Here is a 12401-nt window from a genome sequence, read left to right as displayed (position 1 = left end):
CTCTTTAGTTCCTCTTCACTTTCTGCCATAAAGGTGGTGTCATCTGCATATCTGAGGTTATTGATATTTCTCCCAGCAATCTTGATTCCAGTTTGTGCTTCTTCCAGCCCAGCGTTTCTCATGATGTACTCTGCATATACATTAAATAAGCAGGGTGACAACATACAGCCTCGACGTACTCCTTTTCCTATTTGGAACCAGTCTGTTGTTCCATGTCCAGTTCTAATTGTTGCTTCCTGACCTGCATACAGGTTTCTCAAGAGGCAGGTCAGGTGGTCTGGTAGTCCCATCTCTTTCAGAATTTTCCACAGTTTATTGTGATCCACACAGTCAAAGACTTTGGCATGGTCAATAAAGCAGAAATAGATGTTTTTCTGGAACTCTCTTTGCTTTTTTGATGATCTAGAGAATGTTGGCAATTTGATCTGGTTCCTCTGCCTTTTCTAAAACCAGCTTGAACATCTGGAAATTCATGGTTCATGTATTGCTGAAGCCTGACTTGAAGAATTTTGAGCATTACTTTACTAGTGTGTGAGATGAATATTTTTGTGCAGCAGTTTGAACATTCTTTGGCATTGCCTTTCTTTGGGATTGGAATGAAAACTGACCTTTACCAGTCCTGTGGCCACTGCTGAGTTTTCCAAATTTGCTGGCATATTGAGTGCAGCACTTTCACAGCATCATCTTTTAGGATTTGAAATAGCTCAACTGGAATTCCATCACTTCCACTAGCTTTGTTCGTAGTGATGCTTCCTTCCTAAGGCCATGCTATGCATTTGCAACTGCCATGTGAGATGACCTCAGGATCCTTTCCTATCCTGCATTCTAAGACTTGAGGAACATGAGATTTCCATCCTTCAACACTTAAACAGAGACTTCCTGGTGGTCCAGCTGTTAAGACATCTTGTTTCTACTGCAGGGGACACAGGTTCGATCCCTAGTCAGGGAACTAAGATCCCACATGCCAAGAGGCCAAAAAATAGAAAACAAAACCAAAACCAAGAAACAACCACAAAAAAACACCCTACTGGTCATCTGGTGGGCCTCTGAGGGTAGGGAGGTCTCCTAAATATGAGACTTAATGATAACCATTAGAAAAAGGAATTTGGAATCAGTGCTCATTAATAACACACCTTAATTGAAGAACTAACCTTTCCAGAATTTAGCTCATCATAGGGATCTGGGAATCCTGTGTACTCTCGGGGGCTTCCATAAAGGTTCAGATAACAAGGTCCAAAAGTTGGAACAAAGCCCACCTCTGTTTCTCCTGTATTCGCTGAGAGAGAACATCATCGTTAGTATTTTAGGCTTTTAACACCATTCTGTTGAAATAAATATTAGTTATTAGTTAGCTGGGTGAGACAGTTTTCCTCCTTTTTGTGTTAGTTGTATTAGCGCAAATTGTAAACGCTTGTGAGACTTGCCATATTTCTCTTATCACTATAAAACACTAAATAAAAAACATTGAGGGGATAGTTCAGGTAAACATAAAGGTGATACTATTCAAATGAAAGAAGTTGATCTTCACATTTTTTGCAAGTTTATAACTGGCAATTGTAGCAAGCATGTCACTGACAACTGGGGTAGAGTATATTGTTTCGGGAAGTCATTTAAATGACTATCAGATTAATTTTATTTGTTCCTCCAAAATATCATTTAGTCTCAAGTAGTTAGTATAAATCTGGCAGATGATTTTAAAAATACAAGACATTTAAAATTTTTATATATAATAGTGAACTGTCTGCTTATGGTTATGGCCGTATGATATTCATAAGCAATGTGAAATTTCCATTCATGACATTCTATCTCTGATGAGGATCCAATATGCTTCTTATTTCTGCTACCTCGTCTCAGCAAGACTACTCCCCAGTGAAGGGCACCGCAGGCAATGTAAGAAATAGTGGAGTCAGAGAGACTGCAGGTGAAGACAGGGAAACACAAGAGCTGCCTTCAGCCATCCGAATGGCTCCCACATGGAAGAGGGATGGACCTGCTTCCAATAAGCAGGGGAAGGACCACTATTGGGAGCTACAAGGCGGCCAACGGTGGTTCACTCGATGTAAGGGTGATCTTTCTATGAATTAGTAGTGTCACACAGTGGGACAGATTGCATTGGGAGCAGAGGAAATATTAAGGCCAAGTGTTGTATTTTATCTTTCAGGATATAGTCAAAACTCTTCCTCTGTGGATGAGAGGTTGACCAGATCAACTCTATGGCCCTTTCCAACTCTATGTTTAAAACTAAGGCAGAAGGATAAATGTCAAGTAGTAGGTGAGTGGAGTACCTATTCAAACAGTTGAGCAAACTGTATACACTTGTAGTTAGCAATCTTTTTCACCTTTTTGAGGCTCTTTTGCATTTTGGACTTCTATTAAGTTGTCACTTTATATTTCCATTTTTAAACTTTAAATAGCTGCTATGTCTGTGACTACACTATAAATTCCTTTGGTGGGTGGGTAAGAATCAAGTGTGTTTTATTCTGAATCCTTAAACTCTTAGTCCTAGTTCTATCTTGGAGTACTACCACATAAATATTTTTTGATTGGTTGAATGAAGTATGATCAAATCTGCCATGTTTGTTACACACCTAAAGACCACTTAATAGTCATATAAAGTATGACTATAAGATAATGAAGTTGGATTTTTATAAACAAACAATAATGAGGCATTGTGCCAATAATATGAAGGCAGATGATAATACCTTAATTTTGCAGTTTGCAAGCTTCCTTGTATGCAATCCCTTTTTCCCCTCTCACTACAACCTTGGGTGGTTAGAATGGCAGGGAGTATCATGGTTTGTTTTTTTTTTTTTTGAAAGAAGGCAAATTTCTCTAAATCACAAAGTCTTCATCTATTAGGGAAACAACATCTGCTGTAAGAGGGTTGTAAGGTCAAGTGTGAGCACATTGAGCAAACTTGCAAAGAATGGCAAATGTTGTGCAAACCAAGGACATGCTATGATCCCACAGAGTTGGAAGATGACTCTTCAAGGTACAAAGTGGGAAAAAAAATGTTATACAATTATTTACAGTGAAGCCAGGAGGGTATATATCTAGGTGAAAACATGAGGCATGTAGCAAAGCCCAGTTAGCCCATTTGCTTAAACTCAGCTTTGCAGGACAACCATATACAACAGTAATACAAAAATTGTTACTCTAACACAACTATATTTAAGACAATAAAATGTAACTAAAAAAAAAAGTGCTAAAGCAATCAGTTGATAAGTTCTTAATAAGATAATAATAAACAGAAAGATCTAGAAGATAGCAAAATTACAAAGCGTAAACCTGTATACGATGCAGCCCCAGATCCCGAGGATGAGAAATCTATGTAGTAAAAATACCATTGGTTAAACAATAAGAGAAACACAGGCATTATAAAGAGACATTGAAAAAGTTAATCAAATCCAACAATAGGTAAGTGGTTTAGCAACACCAGGAAAATCCCAAATCCAGACTCAAATCACATGACCCTTTTGTCATTTATACAAATATCACCAGCAGTTAAATACAAAATGGCTCGAGACTCTGACACCCAGTAGCATGGTCACACAGGAAATAGCCCAACCTCATCAGCCCCAAAGCAGTGAAGCATCTGAGAGCCAGCTTCCCACCATCAAAGGAGGCCTGGGGAAGCTACCAACATTCCATACTTTTAATAAAACATTTACGTGTCTCATCTCTGACTTAGCTAGGACTAAGACCAGACAACCCAAGTTAATTTAGTAGAAGGCTGTGTAAACAAAGGCCTATAGTTGCCGATACATTATCCTGTTTCTTTGCAGGGAATGGCTACTGCTCACTGTTACTCTGAGACCCTATCATAGACTGTCTTATAGGGCCTGCAGTGAAAGGTCTCAGAGACAGAGGCTGGCACTGCTTGTAACAATTCATTTGTAGTTCTTCTGGATATTACCATCATACCACTAAGGCAATGTTTACTCTGTATAATAGGCTCTAGGTTCATCCACCTCATTAGAACTGACTCCAATGTGTTCCTTTATATGGTTGAGTAATATTCCATTGTGTATACGAACCAGAGTTTCTTTATCCACTCATCTGTCTAATCTAACCTTTACATCTGGATCCTTCACTTGATAAGAAGTTAATAGCATGCCCACCCTCTCCAACCTTCCACTTCTTTTCACTTCTAAGCTCTATCTCCTGTACTTTTACATTGTAAGAGGTGATATTTACCTTCTCTTTAGAGCTTTGACTACAAGTTTTTTTTTAAATTTTTTAACTTTACAATATTGTATTGGTTTTGCCATATATCAATATGAATCTGCCACAGGTATACACATGTTCCCCACCCTGAACCCCCCTCCTTCCTCCCTCCCTGTACCATCCCTCTGGGTCGTCCCAGTGCACCAGCCCCAAGCATCTAGTATCGTGCATTGAACCTGGACTGGCGACTCTTTTCATATATGATATTAGACATGTTTCAATGCTTTGACTACAAGTTTAACAAAAATATTTTAGAAACAATGAATAGTGCTCACATTATAACAACCACATAAGTATTCTCTGCAGTGAAAAGAAGAATTGTAATTACATTTCTTTTGTTACAGGTCCAGCAACATGGTCCCCTATGCCACTTAGCAGACAATGCTTAGATGGACTCTCTGTCTCACCTTCTACCAGTTGCTTAAAATAATGCTATACCTGACTTTATATTTGGACTATTATTTTCTTGGTTCAACTCTTTATTTCTCTCAAAATTTCTAATGCCTTTTTCTTCTTCTTGAGAAAGAAAATCTATATCTTTTTCATCAAGTCTCTATTATATTTCAGATTCTTTTTCATATTATCTATTGCTTGGCTTACAGTGTCTTTTTTAAAAAACCTATAATGCAGGAAACCTGGGTTCGATCCCTGGGTCAGGACGATCCCCTGGAGGAGAAGGGCATGGCAACCCACTCCAATATTCTCGCCTGGAGAATCCCCATGGACAGAGGAATCTGATGGGCTACAGTTCACGGGGTCGCAAAGAGCTGGACATGACTGAGTGACTAAGAACATAAAGTCCTCTCTTAAACAAGATGAGGATGAGAGAAATCTTAAGTTTTCTAAAACAAAAATTTGCCTCAAATTTTCTCATTTTATTCAATATGTTTAATCAAGTGATAATTATAGGAATTTTTGTTATTTTTATTTTAGTAACGAACAATAAGCTGCTGATGATAGTAATGGGTTAACACTAAATTTTTCTGATCATCTTAATTTATTCCTTCATTCCCTATTACAGTTTCACACATATGCACAGAACTAGAATACCAGGTATAGGCAATTAGTTCTCAATACATAAAACAACAAAAAGAAAAGTATATTGGTTATCAATGCTTGTTAGCATAAAATGTATGAAAACAAAATACACAATATCTAGAGTGGAGATTACACGGTTCAAATGCCATCTGACCTCACTCCTGCCAAGGAATATTGTTATACATATGGGTGGACTGATGTCAACGCCACTTGAAAAGAAAAAAAAAAAGGTGCTCTTTATATTGACACTCAAAAATCTGCAAAACACCTACTGGGAAAGTTTTTGGATTGAAGTAAGAAAGTTAAAATTTTTAAACTCAAATAATTGATGTCTTGTCTTAGTCACTCATTGTGTCCGACTCTTTGTGACCCCACGGACTGCAGCCCGCCAGGCTCATCTGTCCATGGGGACTCTCCAGGCAAGAATACTGGAATGGGTTGCCATTTCCTTCTCCACAAATAATTGATCGTTACCCCAATTATTAATTTCTAATCTATTATTTTGCTGATCACCATCAAAACATCACTGAAATGGTTCACTAGACTCATCACATTTGGCTTTTAAGAAACCAGGTCTGTTGCCAGGTAGCTGCCCAGTTCATTCTCTCTCCAGAAGTTCTCCGCCCTGTCCCATTCCTGCTCCCTGTATGACTCACCTTCCACTTCCCCACCAGAGGCAGCAATTTTAGAGAGGTGCAGATACGTTGTTCCAACAACATCATTTTTGGTAAGACGGTCCCTGTGTTAAAAGAACAGGTTAAGACCTCCACCTATGAAGACAGATCTTTGTTTCAACAATAGATCTGGAAAAGACCCTAGATCTCAGAAATCACCCTGTCCAGTGGGCCTCAGGCGTCACTGCACTTTAAAATCACCTGGAAACCACCACTGCTCCCCTGGCCCCCACCCCACACCACCTCTAATTTCCTATTGAAGCTTTGACTCAATGAAAGCAGAGATGAAGAACAAGAGTTTGCATTTATAACAAGTACATATCCCAACTTATTCTTACACAGATGGTCCTCCAACAACCCTCTGAGAAATGTTGATCTAACCGGACAACTAATTTCAGCTGGAAACAGCTTTTTATAGAGGCCCAGGAATTTGCCTATGGTCACACTCAGTACTGTTGTCATGAAGTGAATGGGTCAGTTATAGGCACATAACATGATGAGGGTAATAAAAATCTCACTACACAGAATAAGTGTTTGTATCTTATTTTATCACGTTCATACTGATTACTATGATGGTTTAAAAATTACAACAGGCTTTTCTAAGGGTCCCTCATAGGGGAAAAAAATTCCCTTTCAATTCAATTCAAATATTTCTTGATTATCTACTGTGTGACTTCATTTGCTTGTCTATAACCTAAATCTTATCTATGTTGTTGGATAAGTTTGCTCACTGTAAGTACATGCAACTTTGTGTATCTGTCTGTATCGTAGAGAGTTCATGAGCCTAACTCATGAAGTGGTCTCTAGCTGGGCACACAGTAAGTGTAACAAACAGGTTTATATTAATAACATCTTCTGTTTAATTTCTTCTCTTTATTTCATCTAGTGTCATACTCACTCTGAAGTTTAGAACTCCACAGAAGGGAGGAAAGTTTGACTCAGTATTTTGAGGAAAGATTATACTATAGTATATTATTATATATTATAGCAATACTATGTTATATATATTATATGGTTTAATAAAATTAGGTTACAGAAAGTGACTAACAACAGTATACATGAGGAAAAAAAGTTATTATTTGGGGGTTATTAAGCCACATGTGTGGAACTTGCATCCTCTCAGTCCGTCCAGAAGCCTCTAGACTACATTTCAAGAATCCTTAGCTTTCCCTCAGTTGTGCAAACACCTATAGGGTATATAATGAAAGATCTGGATCCAAGGAGTCCCCAGTTCAACAGGGTCTCTCTGCACATCTGAATCTACCATTGCTTTGGAGAGGGCCGACTAGATCAGGGAAAAACCCACATCTGCTGTGACCATGGGGGACTCTAGGATGACTCAGCCAGCGATCCTCCCACTGTGGCATCAGCAGGCTGGAGTGGTCGTCTGCGCTATATAGGGCTCAAACACACTCCTGAGAGTTCTGGAGGCCCCTGGAGCACCTTTGGGGTGTCAACTGAGGGTCCAAGTGACTTAAAACAAGCTCACACTCATTGAAAGGGGCATTTTGTCCTCAGACCCCTTTATGGACTTCAATGAACTATGCTGTGGCTACTGAACAAAATAAAGCCTTCTCCCCTCCTCCCAATGTGTCCTGTTACCATAGTGCCAAGAGGGAACTAACATGGAAGTCAAATACATTTAGCCAAAGGAAAAATCAGGGCCAGACAGGTTGGGAACCCAGCTGAGTCACTGAGTGACTGTGGGCAAGTCACCTGACCTCTCTGAGCCTCAGTCTTCATCTGCAAAATGAACTAATAATAGTCTCCATTCCACAGGGTTCCTCTAAAGAGTAAATGGAATAGTGTAGGGAAGGCAAGAGGCCAGCACCTGCTACTAGTAGTGCTCAGAACAAGCAGCTGACATCATAGCAAACACTGATGATGGTGGTGCTGTCGTGATGGTGCCAGCACCAGTAATGATGCCAGCACCAGCGATGGTGCCAGCATCAGTGATGGTGCTATTTATCTTTTCTACTCTCGGGGAGCTAAGCGCTGCCAACTGAATGCCCCATCCAACTAGAATACACCCAAGAATCGCCTCATTACGGCTGCTAGGATGTTGATCTAGTATAAAGTCCATCAGAAACTTTCAACAAATTTTCTCTGCATTCAATCACATAGGAAGCTCTGTCCAATTTCCCTTCTAACAATGACAGAGGACAGCTCTCAATGTTTTGATTAATTCGTCCCTAGAAATAGTTTACTCCATTTCTGAAGTCTATTTTGGACAGCCTAATAGTATTTAAAGCCTTAATTTCTTATCTTGGGGTATATTCAGATCACTTTTCCTTCCTTTTGTTCATGAGCAGTTGAACCAAGATATCCAAAGCTTTTCTGCAACAGCTACTGTTACTATTTTTACTGTTACTATTTTTAAAGAAAACACCTGATTCAAGGAGCAGTGTACCACTTCTGTCTGGAAGAAAAGCAAATGTCCTGAAAAGTAAGGGTTAGACCATCTAAAGTAAAGTTTCTTCAAATCCAAATATTTACTTCTCCAATTTGCAATTAGAGACCAATCTTTTTTAACTCACCAGTCATATATTGTCAGTTTTATTTTTTCACACACTGAAGGAAACTGTTAAAAGAGAAAAAAAAAGTAGTTATTTCTCAACTTATTCAGTACCTACTAGGGTATCCTTACTTTTTTCTAAAAGAAAAGAAAGCCAAACCTTGATCTGAAGATTAACGACTTGATTCCACTCAGGGTTTGCATTTTTCTCAATTATGTTCGTGCAAACCTGTAAAATCATCAAAACAGAGTAGGTATTCAAATTTCTAATTTTGGAAAGTTTATAATATATGCACAGTGGATTATGATTCTAGCATACTTATGTTATAGACTTGGTCACTCAGTCGTGTCCAACTCTTTGCAACCCCATGGGATATACAGTCCATGGAATTCTCCAGGCCAGAATACTGAAGTGGGTAGCCGTCCCCTTCCCAGGGGATCTTCCCGACCCAGGAATTGAACCCAGGTCCCACACGTTGCAGGCAGATTCTTTACCAGCTGAGCCACCAGGGAAGCCCATAGACTTGGTAACTGCATTAAAGTTTTCTTAATAACAATTTGGTAAAATAGGACATGGATTTAGTATACTGATCTTTGCCTCTTCTATGCACTAAGAGCTAGTTTCTAATTGCCAAATTTTAATATTGGATTAGTGTAATGATGCAACAGTTGCTATTTAGTGAGCCCTTGTTCTTTAGTTGTTAAGTGGTACCCAGCTCTTTTGCTACCCCACAGATTGTAGTCCGCCAGGCTCCTCTGTCCATGGGATTTCTCAGCCAAGAAAACTGCCGTGGGTTGCTGTTTCCTTCTCCAGGGGATCTTCCCAACCCAGGGATCGAACCCAGGTCTCCTGCATTGGCAGGTGGACACTTGCTACATACTGCCTGATACACATTTCTTCACTAAAATGTCCAAACATATCTTTTGATCCTGCCCACCAGCCCTTCTCCCTGCTCCCCAAACTAGCTGCTGTCATTCCATTGTTGTTCACAAGGGTGTTCAGATTTGAACCAGAATCAGTCACAACCCCTCTCTTTCCTTCACGTGCCTCATTCAATCCATCAGAAAATGCTGACATCCCTATTTTCATCTGATCTTGCCCCAGATGCCTGTGGTTGGTTCCCATCTGAATCCCCACTTCCTCTCCTGCCTCCTCACTTTCATGTCATTCCCCGTGTAGCATCATCAGTCAGTTCCCAGGGGTACTTAGGATACTAAGTCCTGATTCATCCTCTGCCTGATAAAGCCCTGCCTGCCCACCTCACCTCCTCTCTGAGCTCATCTCTTGGTTTCGTCCCTTTCTTGCTCCACCCCAGCCATGTTGGCATTCATCCACTGTGAACATATCTCCTCCCTGGGGTCTTTACATCTGCTCTTCTTTCTGCCTGGAAGCCCTCCCCCTGCCAATATCTCTGCATTTTCCAGGCCTCTGTTCAAATGTCACTTCCTCCAAGATATCCCACTTGATAAACTAACTGGAAACCCCTCCAAACACCCTGCACCCATCACTTCTTGTCCCCTGCTTTATTTTCTGCTTAGTACTCAGCACTAACTGAAATTACGCAACTTTTTATTTGCTTGCTTATTGCTGTCCCTTCTCTCACACAGTAAGCTCCATGAGAGTAAAGACTGTTCCACTCACTTCTCTATCTCCAACGTGAGGGACAGTGTCTGATACTTAGCAGGCTCCTGCTGTTTACTTCCTGAATTAATTAACTCTTTCAACAATCCTATGAGATTATCCTTATCCTCATATATAATTCAGGAAATTGAGGCTCAGAGGTTAAAGAATTTGACTTCACTTGCTATGGAGTGAGGTGAAGTCTGAATTTAAATCTGGCCTCGTTTAGCTCCAGAACTGAGACTTTTTCTGCCATCTCCCACTGACTCTCCTGGGACATAACCCTGTGTGTGTGTGTGTGTGTGTGTGTGTGCATGTGTGTGCGTGTGTGTGTGTGTGCATGTGTGTGTGTGTGTGTGTGTTGCCAAACCTCACTTTCACATACACTTGGTTCCAATATGTAGTAAATGCTACTTCCTCACACCTAGAACTGATTGTGGTACATCGTTATTCTACTATGGAATCCCAATCTACAATCTTTGACCATTTTTGTAGGTAAAAGTGGTAGTTACATGTGTTCCTACACCAAGAGTCCCTCAGCTCTTATCAGAGGACTGAGATGGGTTCCCCTGCCAGACTCTCCAGTTTCTACAGCTCATTGGAACATGGTGAGTAATAAACATGATAGAAATGGGCACCCGGGTACTGGAGGCTCTCCTCTACACAGCGGTCCCTAATCTTTTTGGCATCAGGGACCAGTTTTGTAAAAGACAATTTTCCCATGGACAGGGGATGGAGGTGGCTTCAGGATGATTCAAGTGCATTACATTTACTATGCACTTTTTTCTGTTGTTATTACATCAGCTCCACTTCAGATCGCCAGGCATTAGATTTCAGAGGGTGGGAACTCCTGCCACATTGACCAGGGATCACTGTTGCTGGTTAGGGACTTTACCTAGGAGTAAGATAACGCTGGGGCCTGGGAATTGTTTCTACTCTTACAAAAGACCACGTCTTTCTAACCTGAGTCCGGCATACTTTCCACTCCAAAATAAACCTCTAAGATGTCTGACATGCTCAGAGTCTGATAATCTGTGTTCCTGCACAGTGCCCAGCTCATCAGGGGGCTACTTAAAAAAGATTAAGCAGGAAATCAGTCAAAGAAAGCATGGTGGTTTAAATACATGTTTCTAGAGGCATCGACACTGAGGTCACATACAAACCTTTTTTCCGGCAAAGGAAACTTCTACAAAAGGGTCCACTAGGTTCTTCTTATCAGCGACGCCTCCAAATATTTCCTTCACTGTCTGTGAGAAGGCATCATCCACTGGAAAGGAACGCGTCACAGAAGAAATCAAATCTGATTCTCTTAAGAGAACAGAAATCACTCAGCAAAATTAAAAATTGTCTCCTGTATGGAAAAACCATTGCAACGAGAATCATTCTGAAAAGTGGCAAGTACCAGTGGCACTGGATTGCAAAAACCCTTTGTCTTAGTTGAGAGAAAGAGAAAACACGTTCTCCCCACAAAATTTAAAAATTAACGGGAGCGTCTCAGAAAAAACAAATCAATAAATTACTATGTTGAGAATCAATCACTTATTGAGGAAACCAACAGAATAAAAAAGTCCATCCAAATAGGGTTAATTAAAAACTGAGGCCTAGTTGTGATTTGGAAAATGTTCTTTAGGTCAACATATAGGCTTTATCTTTTCTTGAGTAACTCCAGGAAATTTAGCATAATCGTAACGTGTTTAATCACCTACAAACAACAGATCTCTGTTTTAACAAACTTAGAAGTGAATAGATCTTGCACTGTTGGTGGGAATGTACATTGATACAGCCACTATGGAGAAGAGTAAGGAAGTTGCTTATAAAACTAAAAACAGAACTACCATATGACCCAGCAACCCTACTACTGGGCCTATACCCTGAGGAAAACCATAATTCAAAAAGATACATGTGCCCCAAAGTTCACTGCAGCGCTATTTACAATAGCCAGGACATGGAAGCAACCTAGGTGTCCACTGACAGATGAATGGATAAAGAAGATGTGGTACATATATACAATGGAATATTCCTCAGCCATAAAAAGAAAAGAAATTGGGTCATTTCTAGTGATGTGGATGAACCTAGTGTCTGTCAGAGTGAAGTAAGTCAGAAGAAGAAAAACAACGATCATGTATTGACACATACACATGGAATCTAGAAAAATGATACGGATAAACCTATTTGCAGGCAGGACTAGAGATGCAGACGTAGAGAATGGACTTGCAGACACAGCAGAGGAAGGGGAGGGTGGGTCAGAGAATAGCACTGATGTGCATACACTACCACGTGTAAAATAGCCAGTGGGAAGCTGGTGTATAGAACAGGGAACTCAGCT

The 12401-nt window shown here is 40.2% G+C and overlaps 1 protein-coding gene across 4 annotated transcripts in view; it reads right to left on the bottom strand.

The window, feature by feature from the left end:
• MYOF (myoferlin) overlaps nt 1-12401 on the bottom strand; it is a 179773-nt gene that overhangs the window by 83599 nt on the left and 83773 nt on the right. For 2 of the 4 annotated variants that reach the window (XM_010842189.1, XM_010842191.1), the window contains exons 13-18: nt 11239-11342; nt 8615-8683; nt 8477-8520; nt 5922-6004; nt 3289-3327; nt 1152-1276 (exon numbers count right to left, since the gene is read on the bottom strand). In XM_010842189.1, coding sequence (XP_010840491.1) covers nt 1152-1276; nt 3289-3327; nt 5922-6004; nt 8477-8520; nt 8615-8683; nt 11239-11342 — 464 coding nt within the window. The remainder of the gene's footprint in view (nt 1-1151; nt 1277-3288; nt 3328-5921; nt 6005-8476; nt 8521-8614; nt 8684-11238; nt 11343-12401) is intronic. The other 2 variants (XM_010842190.1, XM_010842193.1) reach the window with 1 other exon arrangement.

This window comes from Bison bison, unplaced genomic scaffold (genome assembly GCF_000754665.1).
Source record: "Bison bison bison isolate TAMUID 2011002044 unplaced genomic scaffold, Bison_UMD1.0 scf7180017864172, whole genome shotgun sequence".
Taxonomy (NCBI): Eukaryota; Metazoa; Chordata; class Mammalia; order Artiodactyla; family Bovidae; genus Bison; species Bison bison.
This window is presented reverse-complemented; position numbering and strand designations above follow the sequence as displayed.